Source organism: Alligator mississippiensis, chromosome 1, assembly GCF_030867095.1.
Source record: "Alligator mississippiensis isolate rAllMis1 chromosome 1, rAllMis1, whole genome shotgun sequence".
NCBI classification, from domain to species: domain Eukaryota; kingdom Metazoa; phylum Chordata; order Crocodylia; family Alligatoridae; genus Alligator; species Alligator mississippiensis.
The window spans coordinates 138,378,476-138,405,480 of record NC_081824.1 but is presented as its reverse complement, the minus strand read 5'-3'; the positions used below and the strand labels follow the sequence as shown (position 1 = coordinate 138,405,480).

The 27,005-nt window shown below is 43.6% G+C and overlaps 1 protein-coding gene across 7 annotated transcripts in view; it reads right to left on the bottom strand.

Annotated features, from left to right (window-relative positions):
• Positions 1-27,005, bottom strand: part of MAP3K4 (mitogen-activated protein kinase kinase kinase 4) — a 194,861-nt gene that overhangs the window by 98,480 nt on the left and 69,376 nt on the right. For all 7 annotated transcript variants that reach the window (XM_059714695.1, XM_019479788.2, XM_059714723.1 and 4 more), the window contains one exon: positions 3,654-3,844. In XM_059714695.1, coding sequence (XP_059570678.1) covers positions 3,654-3,844 — 191 coding nt within the window. The remainder of the gene's footprint in view (positions 1-3,653; positions 3,845-27,005) is intronic.

Sequence of the window (27,005 nt, the reverse complement as noted above, 5' to 3'; positions counted from 1 at the left end):
CAGCTTTGGTGTATTTTTCTTTCTTTTTTTCCTTTTTACCACTCTACGTTCCATTCCACCCTGGCAAACTAATCCTTTCAGTCAAATACACTCAAATGTTGCTATATCATATATAGTATAAATAACCACTTTAAAATAAGCTTTGAAATGTTTCTGATAAAAGCCAAATGCCAACATAACAAATTGACCCTAAAAGCAGGAAAGAGGTGGGGTCTCAAGCAAAGATATTTAACTCCACTTGAATCTAAATAACCCCAGGTTTGATCCCTTTCAAAAGCTAACAAGAAGCTGTATTCATTCATCACTTCTACTGCTACATAGATAGGGTAACCATACATCCCAGTTTAGTTGGAATAGTCCCAAATTTTGGAGGCCGGTTCTAGCTGGCTAGTGAGACTTAAAGTTAGTCTCAGAAATGCAGGGGGCAGGGCACAGTTGGTAGGGAAGTAGATTGGCATGGAACACCACACAGGCACCACTACCCACCCACCTGCCTGGCATACCATGCCACCCCGCCCCCGCCTGCAGCAGCGCTGCTGACTTGGTGGAGGGGAGCGAGGGGCATTGTTCAAGATGTCCTGGATTTCCTTATGGTCAGCATATGCATAGATCATGTTGTTCTCTCTCTGCATGCATCTACATGTGTATTTTACTGCACTGTTGACTAATTAGCTCTGCAGTAAAGTGTCAACACCTACATGTGCACTGGTATTAGGGCACAGTAAATTAACTAACTTTGCAGTAGGATAGTGCTGTTGAGAACAGTACTTTCCTATGGCAGAGTACTTAGGTGTGCTGAAATGCACACGTTGACAGTGACGCTGCCTGACACTGACACTCGGAGCCTGGGGCTGACCTCCTAGACCCCTTGCCAGCCTAGGGCTGTTCCGCCCTGACTCAAACTGCTGCAGTCCTGGGCACACATGCAGACACTGAACCCAGGAACAGCCGACTCTAGCGCAAACTGCACCAGAGTTTATCACATCACCTTAATGGCACATGTAGATGCATCCTGTATGTATCTTTCCAATTAAGGATGCAGCTTATCCATAGGTATAACTAGATCAGAGGGCAATATACATTTAAACATCAGAAGAACCATCGTATGCATAGCTAACAAACAGGGGAGAGGCAAAACTATTAAGTATCAATTACTTTACAAGACCAAGAGCAATTATCACTTCCAGACACATGGCAGAAAGGGCTATTGATACTAGATGACAACCAATTATTGGGATGGGCACCCAAAATTTGGAGGGTAACAGAAATATCAGCCTTACAATAGCAAGTACATTTCACAAAGGTGGGCAGTTACAGAAGGAAATTCCAGACTTCCCACGGAGGAAGGACTCTAGGAGCGCTGTTATACTTCACAGTTTGAACACTAACTCTAAGGAATGTTAGGCAGTATTAAAGATGGTGTGTTCTGTGAGCAATCACATATTAAATGTTAATACCTTCTCCAATGTGCAGAGCTCTAGACTTGCAGCTAGAGGGCTGGCAGGAAGAGGCAAGGCTAGAAGCTGCCAGGTCCGCCCTGTGGCTGCCCAGCTTTCTACTTCGCCCCCTCCCTCTTCTCCCACAGCTCTCCCCTCATCCATAGGTTCCCCAACTCCCCGCTGGTCTCTGTCAGTCCAGGGTAGTAGAAATCTGGATGATAGATAATCTGTGTGTGTGTGCAGGGGCAGATCCAGGGTGGGTGCAGTGGTGCAGTTGCATCCCCTTTTGATTCCTGGCCTACCGAAAGCTTAAAAATTTCACAGCCCTCCACAAAGGTTTTAACTCTAGTTAGAAGTTTTAACTTAGTGAACAGTAACTCAGGTGTGGAAATAACTTTCAGTGAAGCACTGGATGCACTGTCAAATTGCTCAAAAAAGCTAGGTTTGTTTTATGAATCTGGAAGAGATGGACATTTAATTCTAATGACTACTAAACTAATGAAACAGCATCTTTTGATTATTTTTTCCTAGTCTGTTGTGTTTGTATACATAATAGGTAATATAGGAAATTAATGCACATTCTAATAAAGTTATATTTGTTTTTGCTTCGATCTTAAAACTGAATAATATTGCTGTGAGCCCCCTAGCATATTAAATAAAGCTTCTAGTTTCTAACTGGAGAAAAATATATAGTCTGTTATATGTCACAATATACCACATTTTCTGCACCCTGTTTTCAAAATCCTAGATCCACCCATGTATGTGGTGGCAGGAAGGGTTACTTTCTGCTTTCAGAAGGAGTGTTGGTATTTCTGGACCAAAAGGAGCCAGCTCCTGCCTGCTTTAGGCTGATCAGGTCCCTAATACAGGAGGAGCACATGGCACAGGCCTTCCCTGTCTGGCTTTGCCACATAAGGCAGTTTCATCACAGCTGCACAACCCTTCCTGGCAGCAGAACCTGGCTGAGAGGCACTCAGGTAAACTGAGATAGAACCAACACTGGTTCTCAGCCAGGAGTGCCACCACATTCGAAAGGGGAAGTGAGCAGCCCTGACCCTGAAAGGGTTGAAAAGCACTGCCTGAGGCTGTTCCTTGAGATAAGTAGTGGAATAGTGGAGTAAATCTTGGGATTCCATGAACTCCCTGACAGTTGGGTCTGTGACAGCTAACCACTGTAACTCAGATAAATCAACTTTGCCAAGAATGATTAGAAAAAGAGTATATTCTGCATGACAACGATGAACCAATTATTTGTTTGAAAAACAGTCTTAAAGTTTTGCCACAATATATAAACAGGGCTTACCAATATTAAAAAAAAAGAAAAGAAAAATAAAGTACATGCATTTTCTGTAGAAGTCAATATCAACATCAAGAGATAAAAAACTGAATCCTTAACCTAGGCAATGTTAAAGAATATCCCCAACTTAAATTCAAACTTAAATTTCAAACTAAATTGGCTGAAAGCATTTTATTTATTGTTGTTAAGCCTCACTATCTAACAATACAAATTATAAAAGAGGAAAAGTAGTATTTTATTGGTTTGTTTTTGCTACTACTTTGACAAACCTAGTATATACTCACTGTAAAACAGTCATTTCTCCCAGTTTGGCTATTTCACACAGTAAAAAAGGGGGAATTTTTACAGAAACATTAAACTAACTATAGTAACCAGTATAACCTTGTAACCTGGAACCATAGCCCTTGAAAACTGCATCCTGCCACGTACCATGCAAGATACACCATGCACAGTTTGCACCATGCAAAGAAAGGATGCTGTCCATCTGGGCAAGTTTTATCAAAACGTTTGTTTGCTTCCTGCAACATATTCCTATTAATTTTTGTAACACTGGATAGATAGATCTGTATGTATACTTACAAGGGTCAGTTCCCAGTATTTATCATTTGTAATTAAAATTAAATGTTAACAAAACTAAATGGTATGAAAAACTATTTTTGATTGCTGACTGGACAAACGTAATGACAACTATAATTTCATTGCTCAAAGTGAACTAGAGAGAGGGAAGACAATGCTAAATGCACACAGTTCTCTATGAAAGTGGTCTACAAAATCTATAAAAATGAGGAATTGGGGAAAACAGACTATGGAGTTATCAGAAATAATCTGTAAAAACTGTACGTAAAGTACATAAATACATTATATACTACTAGCTTCCAGCCCTGTAAGTAAAACAGTGTAAAAAAAATGTCACCCACCTTTCAACGTGGAGCGGCTAGTTGGTCTCCCTACGTTATTTTTCTGATGCTTTGTTGACATACGTTTCATCTGTCGGGGTGTACTAGGAGGAGAGGTTCCATAGAAAGTGTCTGTGTTTGGTTCATCTGATAATTCCTCAGGTTCAGATTCAGATCTCTTGCAAGCAACATCTTCTGATTTGCACTCTTGCCTGAAGAAAAAAGGCCAGAATGTAGAATTAAAAAAACAAAACAAAACCCTACACATTACATTCAAGCCCAGATAATGTCAAATGCATTGAACCGACAAATGCTGGTGATATTAAATGGAAATGACAGTAACAGGAGTTTTACACCAAGGACCACTTTTTCATGTTCTAATGCTTTTATAAAGGGCAACGCGAAGGCTAGAATTTATACCGTACTTTTGTATATTTTTGTCAGTTTACATAATGTCCGAGCATGACATTTATTTAATATCCAACATAAGAAACGAAGTAAAATCCATAATAATTATGCAAGCTGAAAAATTATACACTAATCCACTGAAGAGAAGAGAGGCTACATCACTGCACAAAAAGCTGGGAAGACTTAAGCCCCTGTAAGCCCTCTTACATGCACCTCTCATAGAACCGTACCAGCACTGCATCTCTCATTATTATTTTTAATTTTGTTGTCTTTTTTCAAGGCTTTCCCAAGCCTGCTGTAAATGCCATGCTATGCACTAAGAACTCATGCACCCAATGAAGTTTAGCTACCAAACAGGCTGCTTCACAAGCCAAACACAGCCTGACAACACCTTACATTCCCAGGAGCTGAGGAAGTTGAGGAGCCTCTCACACAAGTATAAACGTTTCCTATTATATTTTTATGTGGATTTTAACAAAGCAAGTTACTTTGACACATTAAGTAATAAATACACCCAGCAAAGGTTACCATATTTTCTCACATATACCAAGAACTTTCCCCCTGAAAAAATCAGTTCCCCAAAACTGGGATGCATGTATTAAGCTAGGGAGCTAATTTTCTGCCTTGGAGAGAAGCACCCTGCTTTGATTCCTGCCCCATAGTGTAGCAGATATAGTATTACCCTTCAGGCAGCCAAGGAAGTTGACTTACTTAACAGATCATTGTTCTTCACTCTACAGTGGTTAACCATTGTCTCTCCTGTTGAATGGTCTTGATGTTCCACTAATCAAGCTAACCTTTCTTGTGCAATTTCATAGGTTGTAAGGCTGGAAGGGACCTCGGGAATATCATCGGGTCCAGCCCCCTGCACCAGGCAGGAAAGACAACTGGAGTCAGGTGACCCCAGCAAGGTGAATTTACTGTCTGCTGGCCGCTCCTGGTTTCTATTTCACAGCCCTGGAAAATCTTTAGCTTTTTTCAAAATCATAGATCCACACATGGAGACCAGTTTACAGCAGCAGCTAGGGCAGTGGTGGTCAAACTGCAGCTCGCAAGCCTCATGAGACTTGCCAGCATGGTACTCTCTCCAGAGACAAAGCCCTGCCCACTTCTCCCCTCCAGGACTGCTGGCTCAGGTGCTGGGCTGCTGGGGCTGGGTCTGCAGCCGCGCCGCTTACCCCAGGGAACGCTTCCCACGGTGAAAGCCAGAGCAGCTTGGCCCTGTGGCAGCAGGAGCCCAATCCTGCAGCCAGCGCTCAGCTCTTGAACTTTAAACTGGAGAAGTGGTCAGAGATCTGTGGCTCTTGACCTTCAGTACAGGACTGGACGTGGCTCTCAGGGTGAGTAACTCTGGCCACCTCTGAGCTAGGGTTTTAAGCTTTAGTTAAGCACGAAAGGAAGGGTGAGTCAGCTGAAGATTACATTCCGTCTCTGTTCCATGCAGCCATAACTCTGGGAAAATCTTTTTTCTTCTTCATTCTATCTGTCAAAAGTAAGCTGTGTATAATATTCCAAGGTGAGGGTATGCAAGAAAATGCAGTAGTTAAGTTCTTGACATTAACCAGATTGTGACTGTCCAAGGGGCCCTAACAGACTTTTTGCATTGTGATATATGCAAGTCAGCCATTGATTATGAAAGCTGAGATAACAGGTGGAATATAATATAAAAAGAACTGATATTACCCAGGTTTGGCTCTGCTTCAGGTGTACATTCCAGAAGTAGGCTTTTCGATGTCACACCCTCACTAGTGTGAGCTTTCTGTACTTTCCTGCAACTCCCATATAACATGTAAATAATTCTTTTCAAACACAAATTTGCCTTCATCTCCCAACCTCCCCCCCAGCAGCCTTTCCTGCCATCTTAAATGCAGACTTTGAACATGCAGCACTTATCACGATAGGTCAACAAAAATCTTAAACAGAAATAACCGACGCTACACTATTTTAGAGTACATTAAACAATACATTTAAGAAAAAATTGTGACAAACCCAAAATTGAATAAATATAGCAGATACTAAGTAGGGCTGAAAAACATCCACTACTGACCAAAAAAAAGTTAAAATTGGCCATTCCCTGCACTCCATACTTTGCCCGAATCCATCAGAGAAGTCCTCTCTGTGAGAGAGTAACATATCAGAGTGCAGGGTGATTTAAATAAAGTGTCTTAACTCATTTTCTTTTATTTCCTGCTTGTAACAGGAAATTATTTTCCTTGTCACTGGTAGGTTTTTAAAGACTACCTTTATTGTTAAGGTTAGGTATTTTATCTTAGTTCAGTTTTAAGTACTGGTGTGCACACATGTGCATACACACCTCCCCCAACCCCCCATAATAAGACCAAATCCAAATCCTGAGTCCAGCTGTTCCCAGTCACAGGATAAGGGCAGTTCAACCCCTGAGGCTTCAGAGAAACAGGCGCCACCTGCAGCATGCTGGGATCAGTGCCCTGGGCCCAGCTGGTCCTAGTGGGGCACTCAGGATAGCCCATCCACTAAGGCCACAGGCAACAGGCCCCACCTGCAGTAACCTGTCCAGGAAAAGACTTAGGTACTTGCACCTGACATTCTTGTGCTTTCTTGCTTTACTTCTCAAAACTCTTGGCTCATCCTGACTTGGCTCTGGCTCCTTTTCCAGTTCTGACTTTTGGTATTCTCCAACACTGGCTCTGAACCTTGGCATATGCTGGCACCAGATCCCGTGCTGTACTATCTTGACTTGGCTGTGGCTCCTGATTCTGGTTCAAATTTCTGACTCAACCTGACCTTGGCACCAGCTTCTGTTTCACTCCAACTCTGGCTTCAGACTCCCAGTGCCATGGGAACCTTGCCCATGGACTTCACCTACATATCACCCTCCCTAAATGCCTATACCACGTTCTGTCTGTCTGTCTGACACAAACATACCGAAGTTCCTCCTTAGCAATAGTCTCTTCTGTACGACCCTGTGCCAACACGAATGTGCTTAGCTTTGCCTACTGATTTAAATAGGTTCTGATACTATAAACAGAAATGTCCTCTGGCTAGAGAATATCCAGAACAGTGCAATCACAATCAGAGCCTTTGGATTCTATTATAATATAAACATTATTTGTAAAGAACATGTAGGACCACTGGTTACTGCCGTCTCACACTCTCCTTTACAAAAGACTTTTGAATTTCCTTGGCCTGTGCCCAAAAATATAACTAGGGGGTCTACCTAAATTTTTGCAGGTTGATCGTGGTGTAGTGCTCTAATTCTGAGGTCATTTCACGATGGCCCCGCCCCTCGGCACTGAACAGCAGAGAGGCTAGGGCAAGGGAGTAGGAACAAGGGGGCAGCAGTGATCTTGTCTGCTGCCCTTCACACCGCCCCACCAGGCAGTGTGGACTACTGGCACTCACAGGGGAACCAGCATTTCATTTTAATTAAGATTTTTTGTTGCTGATTTTCCGGACTATTCCAGATTTCATGGTGTCCACGAAAACTGCAAATTACGTACATCCCTAACTATAACACATTATCAAACAACTACTTATTCACTGACTGAGGCAGAGCCCCGTAGAAAAATATCACGGGTGTCCATGTAATCAAGGACTGTATTATCGTGCACATGAACAAGGGAGGTAAAGTAAGATTATGCATGGAACCCTGATTCTGATATTTTCTAACTTTTGACTCCTTCATCTTTGAGTGCTTTGCGAAATAACTTTGCCACATGCCTAAAATTACCCTAGATCCAGAGTCAGCAATGCTTTAGGAGCAGTGGGCTGAAATTATCCATGCTAGTCCGAGGTGGGCTGGCCCTGCTCTGCTCCACCCCACAGCCTGGGCAAAGCCCCCTGCCACCAAAATGCCACTGAAGCCCCTGCTATACAGGCTCCATTAGACAGATTGAGTCTCTGGGCCATCAGCTGCCAACCCCTGCCCTAGATCGTTGGGTATTTTATCCTTCCCCCCTTGGCCATATTTTGCCTGCAGTATAAGCAATTAAAGGTACCGGTCATAGCTGTTAATGCAAACATAAAACAACAAAATGGAATCCCTATCATAACTGGGGCAGTCTTTGGACACTGCTGTATTATTACTATTAGTAATAGTAATCCTACTATACAAAACAAACAAAAGGCACTACATTTCAGTATTGAAGGATAAATATGGTTGAAACAGGCTTGAAAAGAAATGTTAGGAGTCCTGATACTAAACAGCACAGCTGGAAAACAGGCAATTAAAAATTAAAGACAATGAATCAATATTTTCACACAAACAGATTCTCCAAGCTAAAATAAAACAATCAAGTTAAAGACAAAAGGCAGTCAAGATAGCTATTTAAAAAAAAGAAAAGATGCTGATCTTGTGGCAATATGTGAATATACCTGTAACAAGCAATTAAGAATCCAATTGTCAATGACTTCTGTTCAGGTTTTTGACACATGTACGTGCCACCACAGATAGATGCAAGTGTCCATAATTTGCTCCATAAAGGTTTTTCATTAAAGCTGTAGCCTCAGGTCTATATTTTTCAATATTTTGTTCTGGTCTACAAGCAGTGTTGTACACTTCAAAGAAGATCCACTACCAGTAATGGCATTTGAATGTTCTGTCTCTTCCAGTTCAGTTCATCATGCAATCTAAAGTCCCAATTATCTTATCAATTTAAATAAATAAATACATTTCAACTTGATTTATAACAACGATTTAAAGAATAATAATCATTACATGATTTTAAAGTGCTCATCCTGGCTTTCCATCTACAATAATTTGGATACAATGAAATTACTCACTGTTACTGAACTGCTGCATCGGAACTAAATAATATAATCAAGCAATTTATGTTTGTCTGCTTCAGCCACACAACAAGTCCATAAAATCATGTATACTCCATTACACACTGTGATAAAAGTGAGGTTTCACTTTTATATTAACAGTAAATCTGAAGAGCAACTGGCTGTTTGGTATAGTCTACTTGAGATCATATGCAAAAATTCAGTTTGTTACAGGACCTGACAACATAGTCAAGAAAACAAGAAACTTTATAAAAATGAAAAATCAGTAACATATCAATACAATGGGATTGCCTGAATGAATAAACATAATTCAAGTGCATAAGCAATTTAAGGACCAGGTACCAAATGCCCCCTACTTGAACAGGAGAGCGAAACCAGACACACAAACAATCATTAACTTAGGACAGAAAAATAATTTTACACAGTAAGATAGTTATAACCATCTCTTTCACTGTTTGTAAATAGATTCTTATACATTGCGAGGGGAATATATAGAGATTTTTTTTTTTACTCCAAAAATTAAACTGACTTGAGTAGATGCTAATTTCCAGACACTGACCTATATGGTAAAGAGAAGGCTAAGAACATAATATGCTAATTCACTGTGCAGTAACTGGAGCCACGATTTATAATTCTTAAATCACACCAAAAGTGGGGGAAAACCACATGAATTAAAATGGGTTAATATTAACCCTTTTATGTCTAATAACCCATATTATTATTATTAAGCAGTTCTCCTCACACGTTCTCTTTGGAAAAGCCAAAAGAATGATATGAGTTACATAAAGTAATAGTAAGTAATAGTATGCACTATTACTTTACTACTAAAAATAAAACTGCAAAGATTAATATAGTTTCCCTTTATTGCTTCTCCTTGGACTTCTTTGGAAGCAACATTAAAATTAAGGACAAATAGTTGGAAAAATGCACAGCTGATTTTTAAAACCAATGTCTAACCATGATATAAAATGAAGCATGAATCTATAGCCCATGATAGGGAAAGTTCTATTAACACTTCTTAATATCCTTTTAGCAACAGAAAATCTACAATAGTTAACTACTGACACTTTATTGGCATTTTATTTTGCTCTCCTCTTGTCAATGTCTGCCAAATAACTGGCTTTCAGAAATGTATACATAAATGTTAAAATAAAATATGCATCCATCCAGACAACTGCAATGCAAACATTTTTTGTAAAATGCAATAGAAGATAAACAAAGATGTCTCAAGAAAAGAAGTCTAGAGCTGAAAATTTATGAATTATCTAGAGATATACCTTCATATCAGTTGACTCAAATTAACATCATTTAACTTGAGCTGATAAAAAATTCTAATCTAAACCTCATTGATACTAGAAATGTGAAAGGTTAAATGCTTAATTGTTTAACTGATAATCCCAGGGATAACCAGTTAGCTTTCTGGGTACTGTTTAGTTTTGGGGGGGAGAAGGGGAAAGCCCTGCAGTGCCGGAGGAGCAATCAGAGTGGCAGGGCAAGAAGGGAGTGGGGGAACGATGACAAGATGGACTAGTACCCATAGCCTATGAGGCTAAAGAGGAAAATAGCAGGTGATCTAATGACTCATCAATTAAGCAATTAGCAGCTGTTCATTAATGCTTGCTCCCTCCCTCCCAGTGCACTGGCTTCATGTGAGCTGCCTTGTCTAGCTGAGCTTGCCACTGCCTCCTCTCCCCCCATCCCACCCCTGCCCGGAGAAGCAGCTGTGTCCAAGCTGCTGTCATCAGTCAGTTCAGAGCAGGCAATTATTTTGGGTGAAGGGCCACTTAATTAGCACTGGTGGGCTGTCGAGAGCTGCAAGGATAACCCTGTCCCTTGACAGTTGCCCCGCCCCCTGGTTGACATCTTGTGACCAGAAGTCCTGTCCCCCTAACCCCTGACCTTTGCCACTGGAAGTCCCTCCCCCTACCCCCAGAAGGACTCCTTTTGGAAAGGGGGTTTGCCATCTTGGACCCAGAAAAAAATTATAAATTAAAAATCAAACACTGACAGTAACATTTTAATTTTATTTGAAAAAATATTTTTGTCCTTGTGTGTGTGTTCATGTGGTGTATATAGAAGTGATTGCATAATAACTTAAAATGACGTCTTACTCATATACTGGGGGAGGGGTGTGGAGGGGGTGTATGGGGATGTGGGAGAGTGGGTATTGAGAGTTTGTGGGGGGTGTATTTGTGGGGATGTGGGAATGTGTGTGTGAGTGGATGGGTAGGTATGGGGTTTGCGGGGGCGAAGAGGGTTGACGTGTGCTGTGCTGTCACCGCTGCCTCGTTGCACAGCCCAGGGGCAATGGCAGTGGAGACACAGGACAGCCCAGCACGGCACAGGCTCTGGGTAGCTGCAGCAGAAATGGCCAGCAGCTAAAGGAAAAGAGGCCACTTTTCCCCTGCACTGAGCAACAACTTTTTTGTTCTGTGCTGCTGCTGCCGAGCCTGGGCGGGCGAGCCTGGTGCAGGCGCACAGCATGTAGGGTCGGGGCTGTGCAGCAGGAGTTCTTGCTGGTGCTGCGGAGCTGGGTCCAGTGGTGGTGGCAGCCAGAAGGAGCCACCGCCACCTGTGCTGCCTAGAAAGGCAGTCCAGCTGTGGAGCTGCTCCAGCCCTGTTGTATCCTCTGGGGGCAGCAGGACGTGCCACAGCTGGATGGTGCCTGAGCCAGGTGCAACTAAAGGACCCACCGCAGGCCGTACAAAAACCCGCTGCAGGCCAGATCCTGTATTTTGCCCAACCCTGGGTTAACTGTTTAACCCAGAGGCGGGCAATTATTTTGGGTGGAGGGCCGCTTACCCAGTTTTGACAAGCTGTAGAGGGCCGCATGGGTAGCCCCACCCTACCTGCCCCTTGACAGGTGCCCTGCCCACTGGTCACCATCTTGGGACCAATGTCCCAATGTTTTGGGACCAATGTCTCAGGGCCAGCACCAGTGGGGCCAAGTCAGGTGCAGGCTGCTAGGGGTCTGTGAAGCCAGGCTAGGCTGCATCAGCAGAAAGAGGAGGGAGCTGGCCTGGCTCCATAGAGCCCCTGCCGGCCAGGACCCTGTGCCTCTGCTGCCCTGCTCTGGACCATGCTGGCACTGGCCCTGGGGACATCGGTGTGGGCCCTGTGCTCCTGTGCCCACTCACTCCCAGTGCCCCCCAGCCCCGCGGTACAGGCAGGGGGCAGTGCACAGCCCTAACCTCCTGCTTGCCAGCAGGGAAGGAGCTGGTGCAGAGCAAGGGGAAAAGCTGCCCCTTGCTTGCCCCGTGGCTGGCGCTCCCTGCTGCAGCCACTCGCAGCCCGCGGACGGCTGTCCTGAGCAGGCACAGGCAGCCCCACATGGGCTGCGAGCAGCTGCAGTGAGGGGCTCCGGCCACAGGGTGGGCAAGGGGCCACTTTTCCTCCGCACTCAGCACCAGCTTGTAACCTGGCCCTACTGCCAGCCTGGGCTCCAAGCCAGCTCCAGACTCGCCCGTAGGTGGCAGCAGCTGTGGCCCCCCGTTTGCTGCGCCGGGCAGTGTTTGCTGCTGCCCGCCCGGAGCTCAGGTGCTGGGCAGCCCAGCAGCGGTGCTGACAGCCTCACCGCAGCTTACTCCGGCGTGAGCTCCGGGTGGGCAGCAGCAGCAAATGCTGCCCAACATGGCAAGCGGGGGGGCCTAAGCTGCTGCCACTGAAGTGCAGCCCTGATGGGCGAGTCTGGAGCTGGCATGGGGCCGGCTTACAAGCTGGTGCTGAGTGTGAGGGAAAAGTGGCCTCTTGCCCGCCCTGTGGCTGACGCCCCACACTGCAGCCGCTCATAGCCCACGTGGCTGCCAGCAGCTGCAGCAGGGAGTGTGGCCACAGGGTGGGGGAGGGACCGCTTTTCCCCACGCTCCACACCAGCTCCTTCCCTGCCCTTTCCCCCCCCCACTCCCCGAGCTTCCTGTGCTGGGGCAGTCATGTGGTCCTAGGCCAGAAGCCACTGTTGGGGTTCTGGCTGAGGGGGGAGGGCCCTGGCCCTGCTGTTGCAGGAGCCCACTGAGGATTTCCCTGGGTCCTACTGCCCCTGGCTCCTGTTGTTTTTGACTGGAACCAAGGGCAGATAAATTTTAATTTTCTAAATTTTTTTAGGGGCCCGTGGGCCAGATAGAATGGCCTCGCAGGCCGTATTTTGCCCACCACTGGTTTAACCAATATAATTAGAGGAGGTTAAATAGATAATTTTTAAACAATATTTACATCCCTAATTGATACACAACTTTTAATACCTGGATAATACTAGTTTGACTTTCAAAACATGGCTAAAAATCCAAGAGAGCTATCAGAAAGGCAGGAGATCGTTTTAAAGAAGATTATATGATAACATCTGAAAAAAGAGCAGCATTTTAACATCACTATCTGTCAGATTTAGGAGGAAGGGTGGAACAAAGCTCCTCACGTAAGGAGTCAGATGTGAAGTGAAATGAATGAAGGTGGATGCAATACCCATAAACAACTTCTTAAAATAAAATGAAAATAAAAATAAAATATTTTATTTTATTTTTATTTTATTTTAAAATGTCAAATGAAATTAATTATAATTATTCCCTGAGTGGAAAAGAGATTCAACATTTAAGTTTCACTGCAATTAATACTATATTTATAACAATGATGAAATAAAAAGTCCTAGGAAAGGAAGTGATTATATCCCCCCCCCCGACAAGAAAGTGAGGTATTTTCCTACTGTAATGTTCCACTAACTCCACAGGAATAAAGTTTTATCTGAAAGTAAAGGTGACCCCTAGTCCTGTCTCTCACCTCCCTTCCCCCCCCCTCCCCCCAACTCCCAGATGAATGCTTTCTTTTCATCTTCAACGCTATGCTGCAAATCTCACTTAATAGCATTATGGCTGCTTGAGGACAAGTGTTACATCAACGGTCATAATATCCCATCCATTATACTCTGCTGAATAAGACCAAGACTTTCTCAGTTCTGCTGTCTACCCTGGGGCAAAAGAACAGAGTTGGATACTCCCTAGCAAAATTTCAGATTAGAACATTTTTCAACTGTCCATTTATGTGCTAGAACTTCACTAAATTTATATACGGTACAAATAATTTGCATATTATACATAAATTTGTATACAATTTTTAAACATGCTCCTTGTCTCATTCTGTTTCACTTGGCTTTCTTCATTGCCCTCCAGTTTTGAAGCAGGCAGAGGATGTTGCTAGGGCTCAAGGACAGTATAACAGGCAAGTTAACTCCCGTTTCTGGGGAGACACTGTGGGACAGAGCTGGTTTAGGTTCGTTTAAGACTAGGACTTTTTGAGTCAAAAGGGGAGTGAAAGAGGGCGACAAGAAAGAGCTGGTGTAAAGCTACCAACTCAACTCACCTCTCTTAGAGATGACAAGCTTTTAATGAGGGCCTGCTGTTCTAGTCTGCACAGGCAGGGTCAAGTAACCAACATGGGGGAAGGACCCAGAGGCATAAAAGCTGGTCCCAAACAATGAGTAGAAGAGGAGAAGCCTGGCTGGGGAACCAGGATGGACTACTTTGAGAGGGAGGTGAAACACCCCAGCAGCAGGATCCTGGAGCAGACAAGCAGAGGATCCAAAGATGCAGGGCCCATTCAGCAGCAGTAAGCTCAATGCTTTTTCTTTGCTACTCCTTTGGGCCCAGTGGAGCTAAATATTATGTTCTGGACTTTTTTTGAGATTCCATGTAAAAGAGCAGTTCCATTAAATGTCTGTGGGTAACAACCAGTGGACTGGGCATAGCTATAAGGTGAGGTGAGTAACCTGCATAGGAGAGTGCTGAGGCATAGGTTTGTGAGCATTTATTCTGAGGCCTGGACTCTACCAGGGCAGCAAAGGTAGAGAGCCTGCGGTCCTGGCCTAGATGTTAATACAGGGGTGAGCAAAATACGGTCTGCCAACTGATTGGATCCACACTACTAGCAATTTCAAACCACAGTTTTTAGAATTTATTAAAAATTAAGGCTACAAACCCGCCCAAGTTTTCAACTGTGATGAAACAGGACTTTTTTTTTTTTTTTTACAAGAAAATGGGCAATAGGATTTATTTAACCAAAGAACCAAGTGTGGCCAGTGGTTTCAAGGCATTTATAGATAGATTAACCCCTTTGTTTTCTGCAAATGCCTCAAAGGACTTTACGTGCAAACCTCTTTTAGTGTACCGAGCTGAAAATCCATGTGTGCTAAAGGGTAAAAACAAGAAATGTTTGCCGGTAGTGTGGCGTTCCAATAAGAAAGCCTGGGTCACACACGTTGTTTTTGAGAACTGGCTGCAGAACTCGTTTGTACCGGAAGTGAAAGGAATTCCTTGTGAAAAAGAATCTTTCAAGGTTTTTCTTGTTTTTGACAATGTGCCAGGTCACATGTCGGAGTCATTGTCCTTTGTTGATCCCAATGTTTCTGTTATGTTTTTGCCTCCCACCATGACATCAATTTTACAACCTATGGACCAGGGCATTATTAAGACTTTCAAGTCTTATTACATCAGGAGGCTCTACAGACAGGCACTGGACACAATCAATGCAGGGAGAGTGGAGAATCTGACACAGTTTTGGAGGCGAACAACATTTTGGACTGCAACAGCATAATCCAAGAGGCTTGGGAGGAGGTCATACCTTCAACCTTGAATGCCTGTTGGCACAAACTCTGGCCTGAGATAATCAATGACTTCAGAGGCTTCCCCACCATCAACAATGAAGTCACTGACATTGTGAGGCAGGCCAAATGGCTGGGAGGAGAGGGATTTGAAGACATCGAGAATGTGGACGCGGTTGAGCTGATCGATTCCCACTAACAGGAACCAACAAACGAGGAACTTGAGCAGCTTGCTGCATCCAGCAGCAAGAGTGAGGAAGAGGAAGAGACAGAGTCTGCTAAGCCAGCCTTCACCGTTAAAACCATTCAAGAGTTCCTGTGTAAGGCTCAAAACGTGAGTGAAGAGATAGTGGAACTTGACCCCAGCATAGAAAGGAGTCTCAAATTTAAGAGGTCCTTAGATCAACTCCTTTCATGTTACAAGGAGCTCCAGAAGGAACTGGACAGGAATGTGAAGCAGCAGAGGATCACCTCCTTCTTCAAGCCTAGTAAAGGTACCCAAGTAAAGGTTTTAATAAGACTATTAATTCCGTTATTTTGTGTTTAAATATCCTTTTATTATGAAATAATGTTATCCAAATCTTGGTCCCAGGTCCCTATCCCCCTGTTTTCCATTGACTTAATGCCTCGAGTTACATGGTTTAAACTTACACGGTGTTTTTCAGGAACATATCCCCCACGTAACTCAGGGTCTGACTATATCGTGAAATCTGCATTAGTTGTAACCGTATTTGCTTAAGTGATGGAGACACAAACAAGTTACTGCAAGGGAAACAAGCAGGTCGGTTTACAGTGTCAGCCACTGTTGCCATGTATGGTCTTACCCTGTCGTAAATGCAAATAAATCCAATGTAATCCATGAAGGGTCAAGCTACTGTGAGTTTGTTTTCATTCTACAAGGTAAGAGCATGCACATGTGCAATTATCATTAAGTTGCTGATAAATGCAAATTCCTGCCTTCATTTACTTCTCAATAATTTGAACATGTGACCATACTTAGGGTACACCCTCAATGCAGAGTTAACACAAGGTATCTAAACTCCATTTAACTCCTCTCAAGCTGCAGTGAGAGCAAACTGTGTTAGAAGATAACAAGCTGTGCTTGAGCTGTGATATAAGCTCTTGCAAGTCAGTCAATTCAACTTAAAAAGGACCACACACTAAACTTCAGTTTGTTTATGGATGAGATTCAAGTCAAGCCCAATGTTTAACTTTGCAGTGAAAACAAACCCTTAGCTGCACTGATGAAAAAACGTCCTTGTATTCCAGTGTATTGTTTCTGTATTAGCAGTCTGAATATACATACAACTGGGAACCTATTTAAACCAGTTTTGTTATTTTCACAGAAACTGCAAAAAACAGTGATTTCCATGATCACCATGAAAAAATGGCATTTCCCATGATTTTGCATGGAATCGCCAGAAACAAAATAAAAGCTTACCAAAATACAAAGAAGGCACAGCAATCCCTGCAGCCATAGAGGACATGGTTTGAGAGAGCTACTGAGAAGCTGAACTAATGATATAGACCAGCAGTTCCCAATCTGTGGTACAGGTACCACTAGTGGTACGCAGACAACCTGTCAATGGTACACATTAACAGATTTATTATAATTACTTTATATGACAAAAATTTGCTGGTGGTACTTAAGGTGGTATTATTTTAAATTGGTGGTGCACAATCTGTCAAAGTTTGGGAATCACTGATATATACTCAATGAAGGCTCCAGTCAGAAAAGGAAAAGGGTTCCAGTCCCATCTTTTAAGAAGCCAGATACAATGCTGCAGTCTGAAGATGATGAGTGAAAAGGCTGCTGCAGAGGCCGAAGGTCAGAGCAAGAAAGAAGCAACTATGTCCTTGATCGTTAAAAGAACCACTGAAAGCAATCCGACAGGAAGAGAGGCTACATTTGTGCTAGTGGAGGTCCTCACGGCCGCCAACATTCCTCTGGAGAAAATTAATAACCTTAAATTATGGGACTACTTGAAAAAACACATGCCAAATGCAGGAAGTTACCCATGTGTGAACAAGCTTCGCCAAGATTATCTACCAAGGGTAACTGCTTTGCATGTTCAGTGTATAAAATATGCACTGGCAGAATATGAATCAATCTCATTTGTAGCAGACTAAGCAACAGATGCCCTAGATAACTATGTTCTGCACATTTTATTTGTATCCAGGAGTTAGAAAGACCAGGCAACCTGCCTGTTTTTCAAATAGAGCCAGTCCACCTTGTATCTGTCAATTTTTCTATCATGGCAGAAGCTGCAGTGAAGGCTGTTGTAAACTACAACTTAGAATTTAACAAGATCTCAGCACTGCTCTCTGATAATGCCATGTGCAAAGCTTTCTCTGATGTACTCCATGGAATGATGCCCAATGCAATTCATGTCATGCACACATCCTTTCTTTAGTAAGTGACATCTGGCAAACACATTTTCCTGGTGTGGTTTTCTTGTTTCTTCTTTTAAAAAAGTGTTCAAACATTGTCCAGACTGAAAGCTTTGATACATGGCGTCCATCACCAATCAAAGCGGGGAACTACATGCAATTAACTTCCACCAGAGCCAGTGCTTACAAGATGGAATGTGTGGCTTAATGCAGTTGTGTGCTCTTACCCACACAAAGAATATGAAGTACTACCAGCAATTGATATGCAATGAGCTTGAAATCACACCCAGAGCACAATGCATGCTTAAACTATGCAATCTCTTAAGACAGGGCAACACTGAAGATCAAGGTAAGTGATCCGGTTTATAGAATTTCTAACATGGCTTGAAATCAGCAGGCTTTGGTCCACCAAGCACACACCAACTGACGGATATGATAATTTGGGTCGAAGACATGGCATCACAACAACTTTCAAACTGTCAACATGAAAACCAGCGTGGACAGAAGTGCTCCAGGCAACAGCTGCAAAATTGAATCTGTATGAGTATGGTCAGTCACTTGTAGTTCTAATCCCAATCAGGTTTTGACCAGGTGCCTTTTCTGAGTTTTGACCCTCAGCTACTGAAATCAATCACTCGGACAGCAGAAAGAGCATGACAACGAACACGCTGCTTACAAAAACTTTTTCAGAGTGCCAGGTGCCTTTGACTGTCACTGTGTTTTGGGAGCCTGTTTTTAATCCATTTCCACATCTTTACAACTTGGCAAAATGCTGCCGTACAATTCCAACCAATTCAGTAGGCACAGAACATGGGATCTCAGTATGTGGAAAAGTGTTCATACTGCAGAGAAAGGATGTCAGCTGCAACTGGATAGTGGATGCTCATGCTAGCATTTAACAACTAACATTCATTGTTTCTATCAAGGTTAGCATTATTTCATATTACCAAACTTTTTCTAGAAGACTAATAATAAATCATGAGGATATCAGTTACAATTCATATTGTGTATAAATGTATATTCATAAATTATTTCAATTTAGATCTAAATGCAATACTTAGCTTAATAATTATGCAGTAATTTATCTGATATTTCTGCAAACTTTGCTATTCAATTATGCCACAGTTTTTGCCTCTTGGCCAATCAGCAGCAAGGGACAGGGCTGCTGGTGCCCCCTGGCCAATCAGCAGCAGGGGGGGTGAGGCTCACCACAAAAAGAAACTGGCTTCACATATCACAAGCAGCCCGTGAAAATCCCTTTGTCTCGCCACAATTTAGGTAGGTCCCTACATATAACTACATCAACTTAGTTAAACTGGTACAAATTTCCCTAACTTAGACCAGATCCAACAACCTTCAGTACATATGAACATTAGCAGCAAAACTCTGGTATTAAACATACAAACACTGTCATCATAACTGAATACTGAGATAGGGTCAAGTGTGCTGATTTCATTGATGAAGAAATGGTATATTAGAATCATAAATCGCAGAGTTGGAAGGGGCCTCCAAGGGTCATTGTAGCAGGATGGCACTGAAGGGTGGGCCGAAAAAAGGCCAAAAAAAGTTTCTTTTCTCTGCTGGCACTCCAGATCTGCAGCCATCCTGCTGAGGCAGTACTCTCTCAGCAGTCTCCAAGGTGTTACCCTCCATTTTGCTCAGGGCCTGGGCTTATATTCACTCTAAGACCACCCCTTCCTCCTCTCTCAGACTCAGCCCCACCTGCAGGCTCCCTGGCTCAGCTGACTCCACAATCAGCCCTGGACCCACCTGCACAATGCTCCACAGGCCACTTCAACTCTTCCCCCTATGTGCCTTGCCATAGTCATCAATTCCAGTCCCCTGCAAAAAATGCAGAATAAGCTATTCCTAAATGGTCCTGGACAAATGATTACCCACTCAGACCTCTTCTTGAAAACCCTGAATGAAGAACATTTCATAACCTCCTGGGCAGCTTGTTCCGTTATCATATTGAACATGAAGCCAATAGACTGAAAAAACATAAAACAAGGTGTGATCTAAGTTGACAGAAACTGTAGGTTTTCACAGCTGATGAAGACCAACTACAAAATGTCTTCTATAAAAGCATCAAGAGGATACCAATAGTAAAACAAGAGAACACTATGATATTGTAGTCAGGGAAGGATGTTGTTTTAGCTATGATGGCCCAGGAAAGGAATGAGGCACAGAGGGATTTTGTGAGATCTTTCACTGGATCAACTGATAAGAGAGAGGTTAACCAAGTTTTCTGGATGTTGTATTATTTTTAAAAAAATACTAAATTAAGCTAATGTATTTATACACAATTACATGAGACCACTGGGTTCCTTAAAGTTGCCAAAACTGTTAATTTTCAGTGCCCTAATGTACCTATAGGAGTTGCAGTGACTTATGGCAATTAGCTCTAGTATTCAGCAATGACCAGTCATACTAACTATGCCATCTTGTACATTCAGCAAATGTCAGAAATAAAGGGGATCTAGCATACAATGCACTCTCTGAATGACTTAACAGAAAGTAGCAGAAAAAAAGTGTGTTAATAAGGGCATGAGTGGATCCAGGCAGTTACGTAACCTATTCTAGCCTGCCACAGATAAAGCAGAGATGTCTCTGTCTGTGTTCTGCTGCTGCAAGGACAGAAGTAGTCTGAGAGATCCGGGGAAAAGGACCAGGCCCCAGCTACAGATGAAGGCAAAAAAAACCATACAGCCCATGCCTATATGACAATGGGTTAAAATTTGTCCCTGGTCTCAAAAATTGCAGTCGATTGTCCCCGAGCAAAGGAGAAAGACCTGAATTTTTTTTAGTTCCGACAGGAATACTGGCACACCCTGTCAAAATCCCCAGCCTTAACTGCAGCCAACACCCAATGTTCCTAACCATAAAAAAGTATTATACCTGTAGCAATAAGAAAGGGGAAATGCCCTTCAGTCACAAATGGCAAACAGCAAAGTCCAGAAGCAAACTACATATACTCTACAACTACAATGGAGGGACCACAAACACAACTCCACATCACATCCCCTAACCGAAGAACCCCGCTTTCTGTCACTCTATCCCAGGGTGGGCAATTATTTGAGCTGGAAGGCCACTTAAGGAGTTCTGGTGAGCTGTTGGGGAAGAGGGAGGTGCTGACCCAGCCCAGCGCAGCAGGAGGGTGGTACTGACCCAGTGCAGGGTAGGAGGTACAACACATTTGATCCTGTCCACCTCACACCCACTGCCAGGGGTGCCAGATGGAGAGGGTGGGCAGGTAAGTGAGCGGGATCTCCATGAAGACCAGCACAGGACTCCCCTGAGCAGGGTGTGTTCAGCTGAGTGGATAGGACAGGGCTGCAGCCAGGGAGCTGTGTCCAGAAGCTTGACAGGCAGGCAGGGGACAGTTTAGCAGGGTAGTGACATCATAGGGCCCAGGGCAAAGCCACAATTCACTCTCCGCATATCCCCGTGATGGGCACCAGTCCCATGGGCAGGGGCATGTGGGGAGCGGATCATGGCTCTGCCCCAGGTCCAGCCCCATGCTGTCACTGCCCTGAGATCCCAGTCCTGGCACTGGCACTGGCTCTGACCCCTCCTGTCCTGCTCCCAGATGCCACTCCCCACCCGCCCACAGCCCCAGCCCATCTGCCCAGCTGAGTGCACCCCACCTGAGGGGGTCCCAGACCAGTCCCAATGGAGACCCCACCCACCTATCCACCTGCTCCATCTGGTACCTGCAGTGGTGGGTATGGGGGCAGATGGGTCAGGGTGCCCAGCAGTGAGGCCAGGTCCAGTGGTAGCAGCGACACTGGCTGTGGCAGCCAGAAGGAGCGACCACTGCTGGTAAGCCGAGCCCAGCTACCATGCCACCCCAGCTCCACTGTACGCCCAGGGGCACTGGGACTAGCCATCCATGTCACAGCCCAGGCTGCCCGCTGTGCCTGGGCCAGGTGGGATAGAGGGACCCAACAAAGGCCAAATAAAATCCCTTGGTTCCAGCCCACGAGCCGTATTTTGCCCAACTTTGCTCTATCCCCAGCATAAACTTATCCCAGCTCCTTTAATCTTCTTTCACTGCCCAGCTGGTTGTAGAGTTTGGTTTCATTCTCCTGCTGCTGAACACAGTTCTCCTCAGTTTCTATGTGCTCTGGGGTGCAGGACTCTTCTTCTGATATGACCATTATGTGACTGGTACAACAGTTTGTACGTACAGCTTCAGAGCAGTGTTATATTTATGGAATTACAGTATTTGGTTTGATAAGAGTAAGGGAAGATGGGGCACAAGCATAACCAAGGATGGGAAAGCAAGACGTCAGCCCTAGGTGCCAGAATGGCAGCCTTTAGAGAGCCTGTGCTACAGCAGCCACCATAGGTGTGTGGAGACCCCATGTGGGGCCACTACTACTGAGCAGCACCAACACTGGCACAGGTCTTCCGAGGCTCTGGTAAGACCCTTCCCACACTCTTCACCTTCCCCAACCCCCCACCCAGTTATGACTCAAAGACAAGATAGACTATTCAAAGACAAAACTGCATGTGTTACATATTTTTCTAATTATTCTTATCTTAAAACTGTAGGACTATGGCAACGCCTACAAAAGTCAATTGCAGACAGTTAATTAAAATGACTTACTGTCAATTATATGCAGTCAGGATTATATGCCCTGGTAGCTGGAGTACATTATTGTATTTATCTGCTAGAAAAATCACAGGTTATTGGCTGCAGCATTTCAAGTCCAAATTTTCAAACTGCAACTTTGGCAATGCTTTTGGACTATGAACCCTAATTGACAACTCTGAGCTACTCCCAAGTATAATAAGAAATACAGCTCATGACAGCTAAAGACTAATGTGGTGTTAAAGTTCCTCTTACATAGTATTTCGCACCAACATTGCTTTTTGGGGTGTTTTTTTGTTTTGTTTGTTTTTTTGTTAGACTAGAACCAGTACACTTGAGAAAAGAAACTTAGCTAATATACCATTCTACTGAGTATGTACCTATGTAAAGTCTGTCTGCAAAAGCAGTGGTTCAAAGCCATTTCTATTACTTTAATCACTCAAAAGTTATTTTAAATCAGAGCTTATGAGTACAATATGTCTACTAAAAGATCATCGACCACCATTTTTGCTAGCCCGCTTTAAGTGTAGTTCTGATCCATTCTAATTTTGATACACTGCAGTATTGTGCAGGCTGCCACGAATATAAATTTATCCAATTTTTCTTTGTGCTTTTTTGGCTGTTTCACTAAACCTTTTTCCTTTTTCTCTGCTTTTTTTCTTCCTACTTGCAAGGGATTAAGAAATCTCTAAAACAGATGCAACTGCACTGTTCCCAAGATTAATCTAATTCTTTAGATCTGTAACCTTATCAGGACACAGCAAGAACCTCTATATGTAACTAAATGTGAGGCTTGCCTCCATTCAAGCCTGTTTTTTTCTGCTCTCCTCTCAAACTTTCTCAAGGAAGGCCCAAGACAGGCAGACAGACAGACACTACCTGTCTGTCTGCCTTTTGGCCAGCAGATGGTCTTTACCCACATTTGAAGAGATTAAGCTTCATAAAAAGATGTTAATAAAATGTTGAAAAAAACTTTTCTAATACTCTTTCAACCACCTTTTATCTCAAAATATTTGATCTTAACAATTTAATTAGTTATATATTCAAAAGATCTTTCCAAAATACAGTGCACAAAAAAATTTTTAGATGAGGAAGGTATTTTTACACAGTAATTACTGCTTCTGGTCCCAGATTAACCTCTCTAGTGGTATTAAAACTCAGAGAAGTTATAAAGTAGGCATCACGCCCATGGTTCCTGCTCACCTACAAAACCTAGAGCAGATCTTTTGAATTTTCAAAGATCTCTAGGGAGAAAGAAATAACAGGAAGAATCAAACTATGGAATTTGAAAGAGGACAGTGGGAGGACATCTAGGGAATAAAGGTGTTGACCCCACAGCTCTGGAGCCAAAAATCATGCAGGACCCAGTTTTCAGTACTTTGCAGAGCACACCCTCACTTCCTCCCATGCCTAGGACCTTGTACTTTGAAAAAAAAAAAAAAAAAAAAAAGAGGTTAAGCTGAGAGAAGACACCAGGCAGTTTAAAGGTTTGAAGAAAGCTATTTATAAACAAAAATTCTACCAATTAAAACCTGGGAACCTCTGTCTAAAGACAAAACTTGAAAGAATCCAGAATCAACTAGTTAGGTATTCAAACCATCTCGACTTTGCTCTTGTGGTGATACCTCAAGAATATTCAGAAGGAGTATTATGCTTAAAGACCAAGCCAAGAAAAATGCACCCTGAAAGAAGAAAGCTTCAGAAGTCTGCAGGGGAAACTGTGGCACAACCATATCTATAATGCAGCAACATATGTCTGTATATTTCTCCCCTTTCTTCCCAACCAATATTATTTTTTTTATTCATTTTGCACTCAAAATGATGAAGAAAGACTAGTAACATTCTCATCATCTTGCTACAGAGAAAGATGTATTTCACAAAGAAATTTATATTTATAACAAACACTTTATAATCCCATTATCTTAAGGAAACATAAGAGACAAATTTGCTTTTGCTATTGATAGGGTTACATAGGTACTACTAACAATATTATCTGAAGATAAAAGGGTTGTATTTGAAAGGATAGTTCTACAATTATAACTTTGTTTTAAGTTCTCTTGTTCAAACCTGAAAAAAAAGTCTCCCACAACAACTTTAGGGCTAAAAACTGTAAAATCTTACTTTTTTACTAAGGAAGGAAGTGCAAATCTCAAGGCACGAGGGTACATCTGGCAAGAAATGTATTATTTCACAGAAACAAACTGAACAAAAATCTCAAAGACACGCTGTTAAGTTTACAGTGTCCTTTGATTTTCTTTTTATGGATAGAAACAATCTGCTGAAAACATTTAGCTTCCATAACAAGAAAAAAACCGAAGTCAGTCCTACTGAAGAAATAGTCTCATTCCACACAAATAGGGGTTAAAACAGACAAGCACTTACTACATACAGTAATTCAGGTGTCTAACAAACAATGCTTGCAAACTTGTTGGCACTGAGCATCACCCACTAACTCATACAAAAGCCTGCTGGCAATCATTATAAAAGATGTAAGCTGCTTCAACCACAAAGACATAATAATATATTTGAATCAGGCAATTATACTCTGGCAGCCAGAAATAGCAGACACTACATCAGTTACTGAGACCTGTATGCCACTGACTACTGCTGTAAACAGTCTCTTGAAGCAAAAATGATACACAACACACACAAATGAAGAACGTCTGCCTGAATATATCCTATGTCACTGTCATTTCCATTCAGAAAACTACAAACCTGCACAAGGTGTGTCACTGACTCACTTAACACTGCCTCCAAATTAAGAGCACTCAGGCTACTGAATTACAAATCTAATACTCTGATTCAACTCTGTTTAAAAAATATGAGAAAAATGAAGCTTTATTAGTTCTGTCTTTAATACTGTAGATTACAGGAAAGTAAAAAGTGGTCTCTGCATCAGAGGTACATTTTTATAATTAAACAAACCATGCCTAATTTAGGTGCAAATAAATTTTCTTGCAAAAATACACATTATCCATGACAAGAATAGTTGCAGGGGGGAAATGGGGGAAAAACGTCCTGATAATCTCTCATAATTTAAAATCAACAATGATTTAATGTACCATGTATAGCAAAATATAACAGACTTGGATTAAGAATGCAAATTTAAAAGAATGCAGTATAAGCAAACAAAATAATAAAATAATAGACGGGTATGGATGAAAGGGCCCTCAGAATATCATTTAGTAGAGGTGCACAGATACACTGGTCCAATATCGGATCGGCATCGATATACAGAAAATTGACTATACTGGAAATCGGCCTGGTGTGACCGATAATTTGGCCGATAAATGTCAGTGCAGACACAGCACAGCATGGAGACCATGAGAAGCACAGCCCCGCAGCTTGGAGAGCTGCATGCAGCTGGTAAGTATGGTGTGGCAGGAGGAGAGGGAAGGGGCGTGGGGGGTGCAAATCAAGGCCCCCATGGTGAGGAAGGAGTAAGGCTCAGGCTGGGGCAGGCACTGCCCAGCTGACGTGGGGTGGGCTGTGGGACAGAGCTGCAGCTTGTCCGAGGGGTGCAGGAGAGGGTGGCTCCTGCCACTGTGTGCACCCCAGGAGGGCATGGGGGGGGGGGGTACTGGCTTCCCAGATCTGCGCGGCGCACAGGCAGGGTGAGCTGCAGGCTGGGGCTGGGCTCTTCCCGACACGTTGTAGGGGGTGGTCCAGGGTGTGCTTGGGGCAGACGGTGGTGGTGCTGGGAGGAGGGCTATGGTGAATTTTGGGGTAGCTGCAGCCCCTCCCCCCCGCCCTGTCGCCCACCCCAAGTACAGCCTGGCCCAGCCCCTGCTGGGAAGAGCTCAACATAGCCCCAGCCTGCAGCACCAGCCCCTCTCCACCTCGCCCTGAGCAGATCTGGGGACATGCGCCCCCCCCCCCCGTGCCCTCTCGGGGTAAATACAGCAGCGGGAGCCACCTTCCCCCTCCCCGGACAAGCTGCAGCTCTGTCCCACACCCCACCCCAGCTGGGTAGCGCCTGCCCCTTCCCCACTCCCTCCCTCACTGCAGGGGCCTTGATCTGCCCCCCCCCCACGCCTCTTCCCTCCCCTCCTCGCCTTCCACCACAACAGACTTACCAGCTGGACGCAGCTCTTCAAGCTGCCAGGCTGTGTATCAGAAATCAGATCGGTATTGGCCAATATGCCTCCTTAAAAATCGGCTATTGGTATCAACAGCCAAAATCTCTATTGGGGCACCCCTATCATTTAATCTAAACCCTTGCTCAAGGTAGGACCATCCCCGTCTAAAACCACCCTGGATAAGTGTCTGTGCCGCCTATTCCAAACGAAAGGAACAAACAACCTTCTCACACCTACCAGGAAAAATGCCCAAAAACACAAGAACTGTTTAATTTGGCACAAGTAAAGCAGGTCACTGTCAGCATCCTGCCACAGCACAGACAGGAAGTAGCTTGTAAACCACACCCAAAAATCCAAGGAAGAGGACCACCCTTCCTGCTATAGGCAATGTTAACATCTACAGGCTTGTAACATCACTTGTCACATTCATTTTTGTGGCTGCATCATATTACTGACTTGCATCGAGAATGTGATCCACCAAGATCCTTCTCCACACCGCTGCCATCAGACAACTGGTCACTTGTCATATCGGCACCTACAGTCCATACCAA